A 21,439-nucleotide genomic window follows, 5' to 3' on the forward strand; every position below is an offset into this window, starting at 1 on the left:
TGCATTAAATAAAGAGGCTGGGTACCTGGGGTGGTTGGTGCCGGGCAAGGCCCTGCTCCAAGCCTTAGGTGGTGGTTACACAGCATCCTAGTTCACCAAACTTCTTGCACACGAGGAGGCGTGCACACTTCCTTTACAGGTTTATTTTCACTTATGCATTTGCTTGTCAGTCGTGGGTCTTGAACTCGGGGCCTGGGCGCTGTCCCTCAGCTCTTCAGCTCAAGGCGGGCGCTCTACCACTTGAGCCACAGCGCCACTTCCGGTTTTCTGGTGGTTCATTGGAGATAAGAGTCTCACGGTCTTTCCTGCCGGGGCTGGCTTTGAACGGCGATCCTCAGATCTCAGTCTCCAGAGCAGCTAGGCTGACGGGGTGCCCCGCCTTACCAGTTAAGCGGCCCTGGGGCAGCGGTGCAGGGCCGTGGCCGGCCTTGGGCGTGGGGCTGGGAGGGAGCCGAGGGCAGAGGCCAGCAGGAAGCTGGCGGCCAGGCGGCAGGGGCGGAGCCTCGGGCTCCCCGCGCCCCGTCCCGCCCCGCCCATCCCGCCCCGCCCCGCCCCGCCCCGTCCCGCCCCGTCCCGCCCCGCCCCGCCCATCCCGCCCCGCCCCGCCCATCCCGCCCCGCCCCGCCCCGCCCCGTCCCGCCCCGCCCATCCCGCCCCGCCCCGCCCATCCCGCCCCGCCCCGCCCCGCCCATCCCGCCCCGCCCATCCCGCCCCGCCCCGCCCCGTCCCGCCCCGTCCCGCCCCGCCCATCCCGCCCCGCCCCGTCCCGCCCCGCCCCGCCCCGCCCCGCCCCGCCCCGCCCATCCCGCCCCGCCCATCCCGCCCCGCCCATCCCGCCCCGCCCATCCCGCCCCGCCCCCGTTGCCTGGCAACCGTCGCCAGCGCCACGCCACTCCGCTGTCCAGTGCGCCTAGAGCCGGGGCCATGGCGCAGAAACCCATGAGCACCTTGGCGGCCGAGCGCTTGAATTTCGTGGCCCAGGACCAGATCTGGTAAGGCCGCACCCCCGCCCGGCGGGCCAGGTCCGGGGCCGGCTCCCCCGCTCCCCCGCTCCCCACCCCGGCCCCAGCCCCGGGCTCCAGGCCCACCCAGGACGGTAGGGCCGCGGGGACCCCCATCCCCTACACGACATGCCCCACGCCCCTACACACCCCACCCCCAAACCCCACCCCACACACCCCACACCCCACCCCACACACCCCACCCCCCACACCCCACCCCACACACCCCACCCCACACACCCCCTACACACCCCACCCCCCACACCCCATCCCCAAACCCCACCCCACACACCCCACACACCCCACCCCACACACCCCACCCCACCCCCACACATCCCACCCCACACACCCCACCCCACACACCCCACACATCCCACCCCACACACCCCACACCCCACCCCACACACCCCACACATCCCACCCCACACACCCCACACCCCACCCCACACACCCCACACATCCCACCCCACACCCCACCCCACACACCCCACCCCACACACCACACACCCCACACACCCCACCCCACCCCCACACATCCCACCCCACACACCCCACCCCCACACACCCCACCCCACACACCCCCTACACACCCCACCCCCACACACCCCACCCCACACACCCCACCCCCAAACCCCACCCCACCCCCACACACTCCCTACACACCCCCACACCCCCCATCCCCACACTCCCCACACATCCCACCCCACATACCCCCTACACACCCCACCCCCAAACCTCACCCCACACACCCCACCCCACACACCCCACACACCCCACCCCCAAACCCCACCCCACACACCCCACACCCCACCCACACACACCCCACCCCACACACACCCCACACACCCCACCCCACACACCCCACACCACCCCAACCCACACACCCCACACCACCCCCACACACCCCACCCCACACACCCCACACACCACACACACCACACACACCCCATCCCACACCCCCTACACCCCACACCCCCTACACCCCACACCCCCTACACCCCCCATTCACCCCCCACCCCCACCCCACACACACTCCACCCCACACCCCCCACTCCCCCCACACCCCACCCCACACCCCACACACATCCTACACACCCCCACACCCACACACACCCCACCCCCAAACCCCCCATCCCCACACCCCCTACACACCCTACCCCACACACCCCACCCCCCATCTCCACACCCCCTACACACCCCACACATCCCACCCCAAACCCCTCTATCCCCACACCCCCTACACACCCCACCCCCACACCCCATCCCCCACACCCCACCCCCATGCCCCACACCCCACCCCACACCCCCTCCCACCCCACACCTCCACCCTCCCACCCCCTACACCCCCCACTCCCCACACACCACACCTCCCACACGCCACCCCTCCCACACCTTACACCCCCATGCCCCACACACCCCACACACTCCACACCCCATCCCCCACGCCCCATGCCCCATACACCCCGGGCCTTTGGCCCACCACCGAGGCCCCGGTCAGCGCGGAAGAGTTCTTCAAGACTTACTGACTTCTTCCCATGAAAGAAAAACGGAGTTGACATCCGTTCCATCTGAAGGAGAGCCCCATGGACGCTCTCCCCTGTGTTCCTGAGTCCTGGGGTTCGAACCCAGGGCTTCACACTCTCCGGCAGGCTTGCTCATCCCGGCACGCCTCCAGCCTGGCTTTTTGCTGCTTACTTGGCCAGGGGAGCCTTGTCTGGCGAGACTCAGCCCTCCATAGCTAGGACGGCAGGTGTGCGCCGCCAGGCACACCCAGCTCCTGAACTCTGAGCAAAGCTTACTTTTTTAAATGGATCCGTTTTCTTGTGGACGCATGTTCAGCAGAGGTTGAGTGGGTATTTTAATCCCCATGCTGCTGGGCTCCTGAACCCCGTGTCCTGCAAGTTTTAAAACGTTTAGAGCCGGTACGTTGTCATAAGGATGCAGAGTCCGGTTCTCTCAGGCTGGCTTAGCCAGGCCTCTCAGCTACCTGTGACGGGTCTCCATGCCTGCCTCTCCCTGTGGCGCCTGTATGGATGGCTGCTCCAATGTTTGGCTGGCTGTTGCCCTTCATGAAACCATTTTATTGGCAATTTTCTATCACTCAGAGGTGGAAAACCAGTATCACTTGACACAAAATACACAGCTTTTTTTTTTTAAACCTTTATCATCATAGAAATAGCCCCAGGAGGAAATATACCATCCCAGGCTCTCTTCCTTCTGTTGGGATACCATTTCCTCCTTTATCCAGCAAACTCCTACTCATCCTTCAAGACCCAAATCAGGATACCCTTCCTCTGCAAACGGAGTTAAAAGCCGCCGTAGACTGTAATGTCTGTTTCCAATATGGCAACTAAGCACTGGAAATGTAACTGATGCACGTGGCTAGAGGATCCTGGGGCCCTAAAATAAGGGGCCTGGTACCCAGCAGGCTTCTGGGGCTGAGTCAGCCCCTATCTGTTCCCTCGGTCCTCCCCCTACGCCCCGCCGCCAGTCCCTCTTCTGCTTCGCCCAGGGCCCCATGCAGCGGGGCTCTCCCTCTCCCCTCCTCCTCCCCATCTCCCCACCCCTCTCTGTGGCTGACGCCGGGTAGTGGGTGAGCAGGAGGGCTGGGAGGTGGGATGTGTGGCAGGCTGCGTGCGTGCCCGGGGAAGTCCGCCAGCCCTGTTTGCGTCCTCAGGAGATACCGCCTGCGGGCTGAGACGGAGGCGCGCCAGAATTGGAACCAGAAGTGGGGGTTTCTGACCACGCCCTTCGAGGAGGTAATGAAGTGCCGAGTCCCGGGCGTGGCGGTCCTTCAAGAAGCCGGAGGCTGCCTCCTGACACTTTCAAAGAGCCTGGGTGGGCAGGGGTCACTCACTCAGTCCAGAAGGTTCCTCTGCCAAGTGCCAGCCCTTTGCCCCACGCCAGGGGCTCCAGGCCAGTGCGTGGTGGGCAGCAGCCCTCAGTCTATGGGACAGGCAGGCAGGGACGGCTGGAGTCCACCCAGCAGCCACGTGACTCATCAGCTGACCGCCTGGCCTGGCCCTTTCCATCGCCGGCCCTCAGCCGCCCAATGCAGAGAGTGGCGGGAAGGAAGCGGGTCCCCTCAGGCCCAGGGGCCGAGGGCTGCGAGGGGTAATAGGGAAAACAATCTTTGATTTTGTGCTTGTTTTGGCCAGCACTGGCGCTGGAACTCCAGACTGTCCCTGGGCTTTTTTACTCCAGGCTAGTGCTCCACCACATGAGCCACACCTCCGCTTCTGGCTTTTTGCTGGCTTGTCAGAGTTAAGAGTCTTCCAGACTTTCCTGCCTGGTCTGGCTGCAAACTGGGATCCTCAGATCTCAGCCTCCCCAGTAGCCGGGATGACAGGCGTGAGCCACCGGTGACTCCTGGTGTCCCTAACGCAGGGACACAAATCTAGAAATCTGCAAGGGCCCAGAGGTGACAGAAATGGCGGGAGGGGTCAAACTATTCCTAGAGATGGGTGGAGAGCACAGCGGCCGCCGGCGTGAGCCGGAGCCCAGGAGGGAGCAGCGCGGGCCCGTGCTCTGGTTGTTTGGGAAGCCCTGGCACCCGGGTCCTGTGAGCTCCGCTGCCGCTGATTCACCCCTGCTGCAGAGCCGCACTGAGTTCAGGCACCGGAGCCGCACCGGAGCCGCACCGGAGCCGCACGGGGCTAGAGAGCTGCCGTTCACGTGACACGGGCTGAGGCTGTCTGCCTGATTAATGTAATATATTGAGATGAGTCCATGTTAATATTCCTTACATGTAATTAAAATGGATCTTAAAAAGCTCAAAGTTGCTTTAAAAATGGGGGGGGGGGGGCAGGCTCTCCCAGACAGTTTGAAAGCTTGCTCCGGGGCTCGCTGGCATTTTTAAAATTTTTGTCCATAACCTGAAAATGTTCTCAAGTCACTCCACGGGGGATGGAAATTAGTGGATCAGAAGGTGGATGGAATTGACCGCAGGCTGGGCCAGGCAGCCTGCAAGCCACTCCTTCCTTCCTTCCTTCCTTCCTTCCTTCCTTCCTTCCTTCCTTCCTTCTCTCTCTCCCCTCTCTCTCTCTCTCTCTCTCTCTCTCTCTCTCTCTCTCTCTCTCTCTCTCTCTCCCTCTCTCTCTCTCTCTCTCCCTCTCTCTCTCTCTCTCTCATTCTGTGCTTACACTGGGACATGAACTCAGGGCCTAATACTCTTGCTTGACTTTGTCACTCAAGGCTGATGTTCTACCACCTGAGCCACAGCTCCACTTCCAGCTTTTTGCTGGTTAATTGGAAATTAAGTCTCAAGCTGGGCTCACACCTGTCATCCTAGCTACTCAGAAGGCTGAGATCTGAGGATCAAGGTTCAAAGCCAGCTCAGGCAGAAAAGTCTCTGTGAGACTCTTATCTCCAATTAACTCCACAAAAACTGGAAGTGGAGCTGTGGCTCAACGTGGTAGAGCACTAGCCTTGAACAAAATTGCTCATGGACAGCGCCCAGTCCTTGAATTCAGGCCCCACAACTGACCCTCCCCCCCAGCCCAGGCTGGCTTTGAACCACAGTCCTCAGATCTCAGCCTCGGGAGTAGCTGGATGACAGGCGTGAACACGGGCGTCCAGCACGCTGCCGCTTTCTGACTGTGGCGTGGGACCCTTTCCTGCCCGCTGTTTTGCGCGGCCTCTGGGGTGGTGAAGACGCGCCTGACGTGCCCTGCGTGGGGCTCTGCTTTCAGTTGATCAGTGGAGAGGCCCCCCCCACCCCAAAGCCCAAGATCGAGCTTCCGGAACGCTTCCACGTCCGGCCCGTGACCGACGTGCACAAGTACATCAAGGTCTGTATTCCACCTGGGAAGGCTAGTCCTCGGCTGCCGTCCCCGGGCGGGGTGGGGCAGGCCGGGGCGGGCCGGGGGGGGGGTCCCACCCGCTGGGGGTGGGGTACCCGGCACAGCCCTCACCCCCCACCTGCCCGAGGGAGGCTCCACCCAGTGTCCCAGCACAGGCCTGTGGGGCCCCATGGGACCGGGGACAGCGGCCGCCCAGTCTGGGGACGCTCAGGGCAGGACCCAGGCAAGGTGGCCAGCAGGAAGGCCCCTGGAGGTGACAGGAAGCTGGGGAGACTGGAGGAGCACCAGGGCAGAGGGGCAGCCCTGCTGAAGCCTGGAGGCCGCTGGGGAGGATGGGGGCGGTGGGGACCCCCACGGCGGGGAGGAGTCAGGACGGGAGGGTCTCATGCATGGACAGGGACCCGAGTGACCAGGCCACCCCAGAGCAAAGCACTCCCGTCTAGGGGGGGTGTTCTCCTGAGACTCAGTCAGCTGTGGACAGGAACAGAAGCTTCTAGAAACAGTGAGCTTCATCTATGCAGGGGCCTCCTCCCAGGTCTGTCCCTGCTGGCTGTGTGCTCCGGGGGAAGCGGGCAGAGCCCGGCACGGCCGCCGGGTGCAGGGCTGGGATCTGGGCTCTGGGGCTCTGCTGGGCCGGGGCCTTGGCTGCGGCTTCCTTCACGCTGGCCGCATCCATTGCTGACTCTTGAGCTGGCCATTTCAGGGGTCCTCCTGCGCCCCTCCCAGGCCTGGCCTCTGGGCCCAGGTTGGGCAGGAGGCAGCCAGCCCTCCCCTCCCCTCCTTCCCACTCCTCCCTCCCCTCCTCCCCCCTCCTCCCTCCTCCCCTCCCTCCTCCTCCCCTCTGCCTCCCTGACTCCTCAGTAAGCCTGAACTCCTGACCCCGAGCATGCTAAAGCGCTTTATATCTCCTCTTAGAATGAACGTTCCTTGCCACTGCCTCTTCCACACCTTCTGAGAGCAGAATGAGCACTTGCGGGGGGCGGGGGGCTGCCTAAACATTTACCACACCCCAGAGCTCAATCTGCCCAAGAAATTGACAAACCAAGCTGTGCTCTCTCCTGGCAGACCCAGCCAGCGTTTCCTTTTGGTTTGTTAATGAAATTCGATTGCTTCCCACACCTGTGGTCCTACAGTGTGTGTGTGTGTGTCAGTGTGTCTGTGTCCGTGTGTCTGTGTCTGTGTGACTGTGTGTCTATGTGTCCTGCGGCCTTGCAAACCAAACAAGATTCCATCAGGCAAAGTTTTCGTTTGTGTTGTTCTCATTGTTTGCTTGTGCTGGTCTAGGGCTTGAATTCAGGGCCTGGGCACTGTCCCTGAGCTTTTCCACGCCAGGCTAGCCCTCTACCACTTGAGCCACAGCTCTACATGCAGCTTTTTGTTGGTTAATCAGAGATAAGAGAGTCTCACAGCCTTTCCTGCCGGGCTGGCTTTGAACCAGGATCCTCACACCCCAGCCTCCTGAGTAGCTAGAGTGACAGGCGTGAGCCCCCGCACCCAGCTCGATGCCATACACGTGCTTGACCCTCGAGCTTGGCAGCTTACTAAATAAAAGTGACTCTCCCAGAGGTCGCATTTTCCTCCACGGAGCCGCGCGGGGCGCGTACCTGCCGTCTGCAGGCGCTGCGGGCGCCCGGTGCTGCGGAGGGCGCGGGTCCCGGCCTGCCTCGGGTCCCGGCCTGCCTCGGTGGAGCTGGCTGTGCTCTGCGTCTCCGGGCCAAGCCTCGGTGCGCATCGCGGGCCCCTCGGTGGTGCCCTCCGGTCCCCACGGTGACCCCTGCCCTGCCCCCCCCACAGGTGCTGCCTTCGCCCCCCGTCCCCCAAACCACCCAGGGCTTCATCGGCTGGCGGTCGGGGGTGCCGGGCCTGAACACGAGCCTGGAGCTCGACAGCGAGATCCGCAGCTGCAAAGGCACCTACGCCCGGGAGCTGCACTGGCCCCAGCAGGGCATCCACTGAGCGGCGCGGGCGGCCCGAGGCCCCTGCGCCTCCCAGGAAGAGACCCGCTGCCACCGCCACAGCACAGAGCCCGCCTTAGGCCTTCTCAGTTCATCCCTGCCTCCTTCTGGAAGGTTCCTGGGGGACACCCCTCTTGTCTTCTCTAGTGACTAAGGCAAAAATAAATACCCCACTCTCTTTTGCTGGTGGTGTGCTTGCGTGTTCATGCTCGACTGTCTGGCTGCCACATCATTAACACGATGGAGACTTGCGTCTCTCACTCTCCTATTAGTGTTAAAATTGCTGGGTCCTGACAAGTGCTGTGCCTCACACCTGCGGCTGAGGGCTGAGGATCGTGGTTCAAAGCCAGCCTGGGCAGGAAAGTCTGCAAGATTCTCATCACCAATGAACCACCAAAAAGCCAGCAGTGGAGTTGTGGTAGAGGGCTAGTGTTGAGTAAAAAGCTGGGGCGGGAGGGCTTGGGGAACAAGTCTTGAGCTCACACCTCGAAACTGGCACAAGGAGAGAACAAAACGACGTGGCAGCCCCAGGTCCTTTGCACGGGAGCTGGCCTGGAACTGAGCGCCTCGTAGATGTGACTTGGTGAATGAGATCAGGACGAGGTCATAGCGGACTTGGGCGCGGCGAGCCCAGCGTCCTGGGAGCAACGCCCAGGAATGGTGCAGGCAGAAGTTGGCCGCGGAAGCCAGGAAGGCCAAAGTTGCCAGACCCTCCAGAGAGGACCCCCCCCCCCGGCGTCAGCGGGAACACCAGCTGCCGGCCTTGACCTGGGGCTCCCAAGTAGAGGAGGGCAGATTTCACACACTCACACACACACACACACACACACACACACACACACACACACACACACACACACACTTGCGCTGCTTATGTGGGGCCCAGCTCTGCGGCCCCACCCCTGCCGCCCCCCCCCACCTTGCCCCTCTCCACCCACCACGTGTCACACACGTCCCCTGACCCCACCGCGCTGGTGACACAGGACCACGTGATTTCCAACGTAGACCAAACAATGAGGAGCTTGGCCAAGCCACCCCTGCTCCCTCAGAATGTTCTGGCATTTCGGTCATGGCTGCAGACAAGGCACGAGCCCTCGCAGAAGTACACAGCCCTTCCTGTGAGCCGAGGTCTCACTGCCGTCCAGCAGGGTGGCCAGAAAGGGCCAGGGCCTGGCTGCTCCCGCTGCAGCCTCTGGAGGGGTCCCAGGCGGGCCCCATGGCAGGCACAGTCTCTGGGGCTTGGTCCACGCCCCCCGGGAACTGCCCTCCTCTGTGTGCCCACCACAGTTGTGCAGCCAAATGCCCAGAAAATACCACCGGGATCCTGGACCCATCTCTACCCCTCACCTGCACAGAAAGCCCGTACGGATCTTCCGGGCTGTTCCAGTGGGTCCTCTTTGGTCCTGGTTCTGTCTGACTGCTCTCCGTGGACCCGCAGCCCTGCCTTGTGGGTCGTGGGTCAGCAGGTGTGGATGGACAGGACAGGCCTCTGCGTGGGCAGCGGAGCCTCGGGAAGACCAGACGGCCCCGAGGGGGCCCGGCCTGGCCCCAGGGCCCGGTGCTCCGGGCAGTGGGCAGGCAGCTGTCCTCTGGGCAGTCCGCATGCAAATGAAGGTAACTGTGGGGGCTGACACCTGGCTCCCCTGGGTCTGAAGGAAGCAGCCTCCAGCTTCCCCACGGTGCTTGGTACACAGACGATTATTCTAAACTAGCCGCCAGCTAGAAACCTCTCTGCTGGCGGGGAGGGAAGTCTGTCTTCAATAATTCATTTGCCAACTAACCACATGTAATAGGTGTCTTTAGTTAAAGAAAAAATGAACGGATGGCGAAGGTCCTGCAGGAATTCCCCCCCCCCGGCCCCCGCTCCCGGGCTTCCGGCTGAGCAACTTGACCTGTCCTCATGACCTCTAAGTCAACGGCCTGGTTGACAGGTGAAGTGGACAAGGTTTGAGGATTCAATTCCCATGGCTGAGATCCAACTTGACATTTAATCTATGGAGATCACCCTCCTGGGGGTGTCCAAATGGGGCCACAAATGTCATCACACACTGCGAAACGCCACTGCATTGCTGAGATTGAGACGCAGCCGGTGACTCTGCGTCTACTCCATGGAGACGGGTGCACGTGCATGACGCAGCTCTCAAGTGATGCAAAATGATGATGCAAAATCCGGCTCGAAACTCAGATTCTCACACAAACACGTACGCATGCATGCACGCACATCTCAGTTCAGGACAAATTAGAGTCCTAGGGTTTGGGTTAGAAGCAAATAGCACAGATGGCACAAAATAGAAGTGTCCAGAAACTGTCATCACACATCTTAATGCAGCCAGGACAAGCGTCTCCCAGGACTCTTGGTATCAGGTGTCCAAAGTCTGGGAGCAGATTGTGAGTTCAGAGCGCTGTACATTTTCTAGCTTGCAGCTTACCCCATGTTATGACCTCCTGGCAGGGTCCAGACAGACCCACAAAATTAAAGCCATGGGTGGCTTAGCAAACCTTCAGCGTGGAATGAAAAGCCGCGGGTGTGTTTGACCCAGGTACATGCTTGCAATTTCTGGGGTTTGTTATATTTTGGAGTTCAGACCTGTTGAGAGATTTCTGGAAATGGAAAGTTATCATCGTCGAGTGCATGAGGGGCCTGATTCTTTGGATCTGGACTTTCCTGGTTGTAAGAGAAAACAGCTCAACATCAGCCCAAGGACAGAAGGAACGGATTCACTTTTAACTGGAAAGCTTCAGAGCAATCTGGCTTCAGGCACAGCTTGATCAGGGGTTCAAAGAACATCATCAGGATGGTGGCCTCTGCCTCCTTGGGTTGGCCTGCCAGACTGCTTCCCACTGGAAACACAGGGCCCAGCTCAGTTAGAACAATGGAGACATTTCTGAGATTGCAACGGCAGGCTGGGTTCTTGGAGGTGGTCAGGTTTCTTAGATCACAGGGGGAGACCAGCTGCCTGGGCCAGGACAGTAGCTCGATTATATCATCACCTAACCGAGCCCGATGTTAAGTGTCACCCCCACCGTCCCGGGCAACTCCTCGTGGCCCTCGGCAGTCAGGAACACTGGCTTCAATTCACCCCAGCTGTAGAAAAGAAAGCTTCCTGCTCATCTCTGCAAACCTCCCTGGGGAGGGTCCTAGCCCTGTCTCTGAATCAACCACTTGCTTGGATGTCCTTTGTGTCTGCTAAGCCAACCCCTTCCCAGTCTGCACTGTGACTGTGGTGAAGGAAACCAACAACAGGGTGTGAGCAGAACACCTTCCATAACTGTTCTCAAAGCTACACCTCATGGTCACAAGACAATTGTAGAAGCTCCTGGCTTTCCTTACTTCCATTGCCAAGCAGAGTAGAAGAGGGGCCTACAGATTCCTTCCCAGGATTCCCATCTAAAGTCTCCTTGCATCTCCTTGACTGATTGGATGCTGTGTCCATTCTTTGAGCCAATCCACAGAGCCCCCAAGTTGAAGTACACCAATCAGCTTAGGCTTCCAGTCTACCCCTAACACAGAGTGGGTCGCCATGCACAGGGACACAGGACAAAGGAGACTTGGAGATGGGCACCCAAAGCCCATCAAATAGTGAGACAATGAAGCAATGGGAGCCTCATCCAAGACCTGATCAAGACACGGGGTTGTAATCCCAGCTCTGTGGAGCTCAAACATGGCCTCAGATCAGGACTCAGGCTCTGTGGAGCTCAACTACCGCCTCCGGTCAGAACTCAGAGCTCCAGGCCCTGAGAGAGGTGTGAAGCGGCTGTACAAGCGATCGCCATACCTGTTGCCCTGTGCTGGGCAAAGGTGTTGATGACAGTTCACTGTGCAGGAGCATGGACTCCAGACAAGCCCTGCTGCATGCAAGGAGCCAAGAGAGCACCGAGGGCGGCCTGCGAGGAGCCAAGAGAGCACCGAGGGCGGCCTGCGAGGAGCCAAGAGAGCACCGAGGGCGGCCTGCGAGGAGCCAAGAGAGCACCGAGGGCGGCCTGCAGGAGCCAAGAGAGCACCGAGGGCGGCCTGCAGGAGCCAAGAGAGCACCGAGGGCGGCCTGCAGGAGCCAAGAGAGCACCGAGGGCAGCCTGCGAGGAGCCAAGGGAGCATCGAGGGTGACCTGCTGGGCCCGGAGAGCCGCTTAGGCCCAGCTCTGAACGATTCCTCACCATGGCCGCCACACCCCCTCCAAGAAGCCCCTTGCTGAAAATAAAGACCAATTCAGTTTTCTGCACATGTCACAGAACCACGACAAAGAAGCCCTACTGCCTTCTGGAAAAGGGGGAAAACACACGTGTACATACACATCTACACACCCATGCATACACTTGTGCACACACAAACACACCCACACACATGAACGTGCACACTCAGCCACTGTTTACCAGCTCAACGCGTCAGGAGGTGTCAGTCCCCAGCAGGTGTCCCACCCAGCTGCACTTCCCACGCTGTGACGCTGAGGCTGACATTCACTGAGGAGGAGGCGCGGCCCTTCTGGTGTCTCTCACCTGGATCCATTCCTCCCAGAGGTCACCACCCAGACTCCCACGGAAGAGCAGCCATTGCTGTCACCTGCCCTGCTGCTCCTGACATCCGTCCTTCTCTACCCCACCTCCCCCCCACCTCTGTCTGCCCCACAGATCTGCAGGAAGGAGGTGGCCGGCCGCGGTCCCCCTCTGCCCAGACCCCCATCTGCCATGGCCCATGATCTGCAACCAGAATCCACCCCTTCCCTCCTTTCCTCCTCCAAGTGAGAGAACCTCAAAGCTTTGGGACATTTAGCAGTGTCAGACACAGTGTCTTCTCGGTCTGTAAGCCATGCTGCTCACCCTTACCAGACTTCGGAGTTACCTTTCCCCTACTCCCTACCCCTCCTCCCCGGCTCCCCACCCCCACCCCAGTGCAGGCCCAGCAGAGGTCAGTTCCAGGCTCCTGTGTGGGCTGGGACACTTGGGGCTGCTGCGACCCCTCCTGGGCCCTGGGGGAACTGCAAGGGCGGAGGGTAGCTCAGGGACCCGGACCGCCCCGCGGGGAAGGGAAGGGCGGCCGGGACCCCGGGATGGCCCTATCCAGGCCCAGCTGAGGACCACCTGCCCAGGAGCAGAGGCAGGCTGGCTTCGCGGGAAGGCCCTCCCGGGACCCCATCGTGGAGGCCGCGCTGCCTTCCAAGGCCAGACATCCAAGAGGGAGCTAGGCGTACCCCATTCCGACGAAGGCCCGTTGGGCAGGGATGGGGCCCTCCTCCCTGCAGGGTGACTCCCACGTTTTAAAGGTTAGTTCTGATTATCTTACATTGCATTACAATATCGAGTATCTCACCACAGCCAGTGCCTCACACAGTGTCATCCTAGCCGCTCAGGAGGCTGAGATCTGAGGACGGCGGTTCAAGGCCAGCCCGGCAGGAATGTCCATGAGACTTACCTCCCATTAACCACCAAATGCCAGAAGTGGAGCTGTGGCTCAGATGGTAGAGCACTCGCCTTGAGCACAAAAGCTCAATGACACACCCAGGCCCTGAGTTCAAGTCCAGGACACTCCACACACACACGCGTGGTGTGGGTGTCACCTTCACACGAGTCTTGGGGGTACCTGGGCCCCCCACTCCTGCCCTTATGGTAGCTTCTGTGGGCTCTGGGCCCAACTCCTCAGGGAGAGCACTCTCCTTCAGCATGCAGAACATGGAACAGGTGAGAAGCGGGGTTCACTTGAGCACACACACACACACACACACACACACACACACACACACACACACACACACACATACACACACACCCCAAGGCCCTGCCCCACTGGGGTCTAGACTCTGGAGCCCTAACAGGCCTCCCCGAACCGTGAGACAGACCTGAGTCCCTGGTCAGGGATCTGCCGCCGCGTGGGGTTGGGAGGCTAATGCCGGGGCTCAGCCTCGTTGAGGACCCCGGGACCCCTCTATGTCTGGAAGAAACAGAGGCATGGCACACGCCCCTCACACTCATGGAGACTCACCTCACTCGGCCAGCGGTGGCACCTGTGCCCACAAGCACATGCCTGGTGGCTGGACAGCACAGCTGGGTTCGCCCCCAGCCTGGACCCCAGGGTGGGCAGGGCTGCTCCGGCTGCTCCGGCTGCTCCCAGCTGGGCTCCCGGCTGCTCCCGGCTGCTCCCAGCTGCTCCGGCTGCTCCCAGCCTCTGCCAGCCTGGCGACTCCACACTCCTCTGTCCCAGGGTTCCCCTGCCCCTACTTCCCTGGCTCACAGCAGCCCCTCCCTCCTGCTCCCATCCGCCCCTCTCAGCGCGCACCTGCCTCCCAATCCCTGGCTCCATCATCCCCGCGCTTCCCCGGTCAGGTCAGCCTAGAGGCCCCAGGGGAGGGGCTGACATGGGGGGCGGCATTTTCCAGCCATCCACAGGCAGCGTGACCTGCAGAGAAGCTCTGGGATGGTCGAGGGACAGTTGCCCAATTCAGCGGTAACAGCAGACCGCTGAGAGGCCCCTGGCCCTCCCGTGGAGCCCCGGCTTCCCCGCCCGGCTGGCACTTGGACCTGTGAAATGGGGTGATGGCTCTGCTCGCCATTTGCTTGCGGGAAGGGCTAATTCCAATGATCCCAGTGGACAGCAGGGCCCCCGGGGGGGCTCTGTCCCCAGGCCCGTGCCTGCAGTGCCCAGGGGAAGGCTGTCCCTCACGAGGCCGGCCCAGGCCTCCCCTCCCAGAGCATCAGCTTCCTGCGGCCTGCGGGACAGGTGCTGTGTGGCACTCACCCTGGCCAGCCATCACCCCGCGCCACGCCTGGTGACAAGCGTGCGCCCGCAGGGCCGCCCGCGCCTCCGGGGCTGTGGTCCCCCAGCTGGAGGCCCAGCTCTGCCTCTGGTCAGCAGCCACGGACGAGGCTGAGCTGGGCTGATCCTTATGATCACTGCGAATGATGCAGCCAGCCCAGCCACCGAGGGAGGCCTAGAAATCGCCTAGATCATCCACGCAAAGGAAACGAGCACGGGGCCTGGCTGGCTGTGGAGGGGCACGCATGTGTGGATCACACCCAAACGCTGGGGATGTTGGCACGTTTAATTTAGGCATCCTGCGTGTGCCTGCGCACGTGTGTCTGCTATACAGAGCGACGTGTGCTCCGTCAGCTCGGCCTCCGGCCTCTGTGGCAGCCGGTGGGCAGCGCTCAGGGCTGGGGCTGGGGTGGAGACTGCACTGCAGGGCCTGCTGTGGTCACAGACACGCGCGGCCCAGGGGCAGCCACAGGCCCTGCAAGCAGCGGCCACCCAGAGGCCAAGCAAAACCTGGCACGGCTAGAGCCAGCTATTCGGGAGGCTGAGGCAGGAGGATCGCTGGACCTCAGAAACTGGAGGCCATCCAGGGAAATAAAGACTTTCTCTCCTTCCTCCCTCCTTCCTTCGCCTTTTCTTTCTTCTGTCCTCCTTCTCCTTCCCTCTTCCCCTCCCTCACTTCCTCCTCCTCCTCCTTTTTCTCCTCCTCCTTTTCTTCTTCCTTCTGGCTAGCACTCTACCACTGAGCCACACCTCCAACCCCTCTTTACGTTGTAATTTTTTCAACGAGAGCCTTGCTTTTCCCCCACGCCAGCCTGAACGATACAGGCCTCTTACATATACGTGGTATAGAGCTGAGCTGACAGGTGCACACTACCATGCCCAGCTATCTTACTCATTGACATGGGGTCTTGCGAACTTTTCAGCTGGGCTGGCCTCCAACTCAATCCAGTCTCCAAGTCCCAAGTGATTTTCTGCAAGCGTACCCCAAATGTCCTAGCTCACAGAAAGGATTTGTTCACATAGTCCCAGGTCTACAGAGATCTCCACGGAAATGAGGGAGCACAGGGAAGGAGGCATGGGAGGAGGCATGGAGTCCAGGCTCGGAACAGGTGTCTTAACTTTTCCACCTCATTCTAGGCCCAAGCAAATGACAGTGCGAAACTCGAAGTCAAGAGGCTGGAAAGTCCACAGCACTCCTTCGCAGGAGAAACCTGCCAGGTGGCAGAAGATGGGTATCTGAGGGAGGGGTGGAGGGTGGGAGCCGAGCCAGGCACCGGTGCATACTCCTGTAATCCTGGTTAATCAGGAGGCTGAGATCTGAGGGTCGAGGTCTGGGTAGGAAACATTGTGAGACTCTTATCTCCAATAAACTACCAAAAGAGCTAGAAGTGGAGGTGTGGCTCAGTGGTAGAGTGCCAGCAGCACCCAGGCCCTGAGTTCAAGCCCCAGTACTGGCATTAAAAAATAAAATAAGCTGGACACCGTGGCTCACACCTGTAATTCTATCGACTCAGGAGGCTGAGATCTGAGAATCGCGGTTCAAAGCCAGTCCAGGCAGGAAAGTCCATGAGACTCATCTCCAATGAACCACCAGGAAACCGGAAGTGGTGCTGGGGCTCCAGTGGTAGAGCGCTTGCCTTGAGCTGAAGAGCTCAGGGACAGCACCCAGGCCCAGAGTTCAAGCCCCACGACCGACAAAAATGAAATAAAATAGTGGAAGCGGGCTCCCTCCCAGGCGTGGCTGATGGACAGCTGTCACCGTCTCCCACCCAGCCCCCTTCCTGGAGCCTTGGTGACATACTCAGGCTGGACGATGTCCGTGGTACTGAACAACGTGCCGCATAGCTGGATTCTGCAGGGAGACAGTCCTCAGAACAGAGCCTGGAAGCATGCGCTGTGCCGGTTAGCTAGCTCCTGGCCCAACACAACCAGAGAATCTTCTAGTGTGTCTTTCTACAGTAGGAAGAGGCAGGAGATGGAGCCGGTGTGGGGGCCTATGGCGGAACCCTAGCCCTAGGGAGGGAGGCCAGGGCAGCCTGGGCAACACAGGGCAACTCTGTCTCCAGAAAGCAGAGCGTGAAAACCACAGTGTCCGCCTCACAGCTGTCGCCCAGGCTCCGCCGCTGACAGAACCGGAGCTGGAATCATGCTGTCTGCATGGGCTTCTTGGTTACAAAATGGCTGCCCTGCCTCCAGCCGTTGCACGTGTCCAGCGCCAAGGAGGGGAGCGGCCTGATGGGGAGAGGTGAGCGATACCAGGGAGAGAGAAGGGCTGGCACAGAGCAACTGCGCTACACGGACACGAGGCCGGAGCTGCTGGTGACTTCCAGCCCAACCTCATCCCCACAGGAGGCTGAACCGCCTGAGCCCTGGTCAGCCTGTCTACGTCCTGGGGAAATTCGGAGCTCCCCGGGCCCACTCCTGCCCCGCGGCTGGCACCAGTGACATTGAACCTAAATGCCTGGCACGCAGGGTGCCCTGTGCCTGCCCCCATTCCCAGCCCACGTCTCTCCCCCGCCAGCGGGTGGGGCTGAGGTCTGCAACAGCTCTTCACCCCCAAATGGCAGGTTCTGCCCTCCTCAGAGCGGGTGAGGTCAGTTCTGGGGGTGCCCCGGGGCGGTCACGCGTAGGTTGGTGTCGCTGGGGGGAGAGGCAAGCGGGGTCTGCACAAAGCTGCTGCTTGAACCCAGGCCCTCCTGGCCTCCAGGGGACAGCCAGCCCTGGGGTCCTTGACCTCAGCAGAGACTGCTGGGATGGTGAGCCAGCACAGCCCAGAGCCCTCAAGTCACGTGTGCAGCACACGCACACGCAGGGTCAGTCCACGCGTCCCAGGGCAGGCGCCCGCTCACCACCAGCAAAGGAGCGAGGCTGGCACGGAGCACGCCTGCATCGCCCGCTTCTGCGTCCCGCCGTGTGCAGGCTCCCGCACGCTGGCCTCGCACGCTTGTCGGAGCAGAAGCGGAGCTGGCTCTCGTGGTGGGGGCGCTGGGAGCTCACGGTGGGGGGCGGGGGGACAAGGGGCATCTCCATCCCAGGGGACTGAGCCCTGCAGCCACAGATGCAGAAGAACCAGTGTGCGAAGCAGCACTGGCAGCTGTCCACACAGCAGCCGGCAAATGCCACCCACCTCTGAGGGGCTTCTGGAACGTTCTCTGCCTTGAGATAAACATGAACTGAAAAAACCCAAAAACCCCATGTCCGTGTCAGCATGTGGAAAGGACGTGTCCTGAGGCTGCACCATGGTGACAAGTCTGAGAACTGGCCACGCAGGGTGCAATTGTGCCACGTCCCCCCGCCAGGTGTCCGCATGACACGGTTCAGGCTTTGCCGCCACCGCTCTGGCCAGCCCTGGCACTCCCACACCCGCCCAGGAGATCCTGGGGGCCTCCGGGCCTCGGCCGTGTGGGGTGAGAATCATAATCCCACCACAGTCAATTCAAGAGTCAAAGGATGCTGCACACTGGGCTCACGCCTGCCATCCCAGCTACTCAGGAAACTGAGGTCTGAGGATCATGGTTTGAAGCCAGCCTGGGCAGGAGAGCCTGTGAATCGCTCATCTCCAACTATCCAGCCAAAAGTCAGAAGCGGAGCTGTAGCCCAAGTGGTAGAGCGCTAACCCTGAGTGAGAATGTTCAGGGATGACACCCAGGCCCTGAGTGCAAGCCCATGAGCAGCAGCACAAAAAGGGAGGAAGGAAAAAGGAAGGAAGGAAGGAAGGAAGGAGAAAAGCTGTTTATGAAACAGAGATGTTGACACTTTCATCACTTAAACGCCACTGTAAACCCCGGTGAGAGGAGTTCACAGAGGGCTGCGATCATCACAAGTTTTTGTTGTTGCTTTCGTCGGTGGTGGGGCTCGAACTCGGGGCCTGGGCGCCGTCCCTGCGCTCGCGCTCTGCCCGCTGAGCCAGGCGCCACTTCCGGTTTTCTGTGCTCTACTGGAGAGAAGAGTCTCACGGACTTTCCCGCCCGGGCTGGCTTTGAACCGCGAGCCTCAGATCCCAGCCTCCCGAGCGGCCTGGATGACAGGCGAGCCTCGGGCGCCCGGCTGAAGAACGAGCCTCACCCGACGGGCTTCCTAGAAAAGAGGAAGGTGTCGCCCGCCGAAACGCCGCCGAACTCCGAGGAGGGCGGCCTGGTCAGAGGCCGGCGCGGGGGCGGGGCCCGCTGGCTCCCGGCCCGCGGAGATCCCGCGAGAGTTCGGCCCCAGGGCCTATTTGCGGTCTCGCTGCGCCCCCTGGTGGCCGCCGCGGCCGCGCGCCTGCGCCGCAGCGCCACCTGGCGGGAGACGACTCGGGCACGCTCCGGTTCTCGGTGGACCCCGCGGACGGGGCCTGGGGGCGGCCGAGGGTGGGCTCTGCCTCCCGCCCCAGCCCGGCGGGCCGCCCAGCCCTGACCCGCGGGGCCGCGGCTCCTCCCGGGCCCCGCCGGGCTGCCAGGCCGAGCTCAGCGCCCCCCGACACCCCGACACCCCGAAGGGGGCGGGTCCCCCATCCCCACCGCGTGCCCGTCCCGCCGCCCGCGGCTGGCCGGCTCTGACCCGCTTCCCGGGACAGGTGGACGCGGCCGGGAGCCTGCTCCGCGCTGCGGGACCCGATCCCGCCACGCGCGACCACACCACGCGCGGCCCCGCCCCGCCACGCGCGACCCGATCCCGCCACGCGCGACCCCGCCCCGCGCGACCCCGCCCCACCACGCGCGACCCCGCCCCGCGCCACCCGGCCCCGCCCCGCGCCACCCCGCCCCGCGCCACCCCACCCCCGTCCCGCGCCACCCCGCCCCCGCCCCGCGCCACCCCGCCCCGCCCCGCGCCACCCCGCCCCGCCCCACCACGCGCAACCCCTCCCCACCACGCGCGACCCCACCCCGCGCGACCCCGCCCCGCGCCACCCCGCCCCGCCACGCGCCACCCCGCGGGGTCTGTTAGATGCACCCGTGGCTCACGCCTGTCATCCAGGAGGCTGAGAGCTGAGGATCGCGGTTCAAAGCCAGCCTGGGCGGGAAAGTCCGTGAGACTCTTGTCTCCAACAAGCCACAGACACCCGGGAGTGCTCAAGGGGTGGAGCGCTCGCCTTGAGCTGAAGAGCTGAGTTCGAGCCCCAGGACTGATGGGGGAAAATGCAGACGCTCTGGCCTGGCCCACACTCAGCACCCTTGGGGGCCGGCGCTCACTCCTGGACCTGAGATCACCCTAAGTTAGTGCCCCAACTTTGGAGAGCCTGGGTGGGGCGCCTGGGGCCTCTCCCGAGCCTCTCCTTTTGACGTTGTTTTCTTCTTCCTTACAACACAGGATTTCCCAGCAGCCACTGGAGGTGGTGCCCACAGGGAGCACCCCCCCCCCAAAGGAGCACCCGGCCCTGCCCCGGGGCCACCAAGGCTGTGGTGTGGGTGACCCGACTCAGGACCCTGCCATGTGAACCACGCAACACGTCCACAGCGCCAGTCCAGTCCAGGAGGCAGAAGGCACTGGTGGTCCTCTAGGGCTGGAGGGAGCTGCAGGGAGCTGATAGAATAGTCTAGAAAGGTCACACCACATGGAATTTCTAATGTCACCATCAACCTAATGTGTCTTGATCTCGTTCTTTTTGGGGGTTGTGCTGGTACTGAGGTTTGAACTCAGGACCTTGTGCTCACTCAGCTCGCTGGTGGCTGGTGCTCTCCCACTAGAGCCATGCCTCCAGTCTGGCTTTTTATTGGTTAATTGGACATACCATCTCATGGATGTTTTCTGCCCAGGCTGGCTTAGAACTGTGATCCTCTAGACCCCAGCCTCCTAATAGCTAGGATTACTGGCATGACCCACCTGTGCCCAGCTTTTATATGTATTTTGACACTAGAAAAAGAGGGCAGCTAGTTTTGCCATGTTTTCCGGTGTATAAATCAACATGCATCTCTAAAGCAGGGTCAGCTGCATTTTGTGGCCTTTGATATCAGCCTTTATATTCAAGTAAACAGAGGTTCCTTGTACAGTGACTGTGAGCACCCCCACCTCCTGGGCAGTTTGCTGCTGCTTCGTGACACAGCTCTGACACCCCGTGGTAGTCTCTAGCTGATACCTGCAGATCAAGTCATTTCTTTTTTGTTGGTGGTGGTGGTTGCAGGGCTTGAACTCAGGGTCTGGGCACTGTCACTGAGCTCTTTTGCTCAAGATTAGCGCTCTACCACTTTGAGCCACAGCGCCACTTCCAGTTTTTGAGTAGTTAATTGGAGATCATAGTCTCACTGGGACTTTTCTTCCTGGGCTGGCAGATCTCAGCCTCCTGGGAAGCTAGGATGACAGGTGTGAGCCACCAGTGCCTGGCTTAAGATCTTTTTTTGGGGGGCGGGGGTCCGGTCGTGGGGCCTGAACTCTGGGCCTGGGCGCTGTCCCTCAGCTCTTCAGCTCAAGGCTAGCTCTCTACCACTTGAGCCACAGCGCCACTTCTGGCTTTTCTTCTTTTTGCTTATGTGGTGCTGAGGAATTGAACCCAGGGCCTCAGGCATGCAAGGCAAGCGCTCTACCACTGAGCCACCTTCCCAGCCCCTTAAGATCCTTTTTAATGGTTACTTTTCCTTTTTATTTTATTGATTTTCTATGTATGTACTATCAAGGAGTCGAACCCAGGGCCTCATGCACGCTAGGCAGGCACTCTACCACCAAGCAACATCCCTGACCCAAGTCATTTCTCTAACGGAGTTTGAACTCAGGACCTTTGTCAGGCGGGTGCTTGACCACTTAAGCCAAACACCAGCTTTTTTTTTGCTTTATTACTTTTCTTGTGAGCCTGAGATGTACAGCTGCGGTGACAGGCACATCCCACCCCACCCCCACTCTCGTCTGTTGACATGGGGTCTCGAGAGCGTTTCCAGGCAGGCCTCTGCAGCAATCCTGACCTCTGCCTGGGGAGGAGCTGGGCTTCTGCGTGTGAACCCCCCTTGCCCAGCTACGTCAGCGCTG

The 21,439-nt window shown here is 61.2% G+C and overlaps 1 protein-coding gene across 1 annotated transcript; it reads left to right on the forward strand.

The window, feature by feature from the left end:
• The first annotated feature begins 875 nt into the window (after nucleotides 1–875).
• On the forward strand, nucleotides 876–7,925 carry Cimip1 (ciliary microtubule inner protein 1). The gene is made up of 4 exons (XM_069990074.1): nucleotides 876–992; nucleotides 3,679–3,760; nucleotides 5,693–5,791; nucleotides 7,598–7,925. The coding sequence occupies exons 1-4, from the start codon at nucleotides 925–927 to the stop codon at nucleotides 7,757–7,759; spliced, it is 411 nt and encodes a 136-aa protein (XP_069846175.1). The 5' UTR covers nucleotides 876–924; the 3' UTR covers nucleotides 7,760–7,925.
• Nucleotides 7,926–21,439: the final 13,514 nt, after the last annotated feature.

The sequence above is a fragment of the Dipodomys merriami genome, unplaced genomic scaffold (genome assembly GCF_024711535.1).
Source record: "Dipodomys merriami isolate MVZ:Mamm:240054 unplaced genomic scaffold, mDipMer1.0.p SCAF_39, whole genome shotgun sequence".
In the NCBI taxonomy this organism is placed as follows: domain Eukaryota; kingdom Metazoa; phylum Chordata; class Mammalia; order Rodentia; family Heteromyidae; genus Dipodomys; species Dipodomys merriami.

Coding starts and splice junctions, on each gene's coding strand:
- Cimip1 (XM_069990074.1), top strand. CDS start 925: ATGGCGCAGAAACCCATGAGCACCTTGGCGGCCGAGCGCTTGAATTTC. Junction 993..3,678: donor GTGGCCCAGGACCAGATCTG/GTAAGGCCGCAC, acceptor TTGCGTCCTCAG/GAGATACCGCCTGCGGGCTG. Junction 5,792..7,597: donor ACGTGCACAAGTACATCAAG/GTCTGTATTCCA, acceptor CCCCCCCCACAG/GTGCTGCCTTCGCCCCCCGT.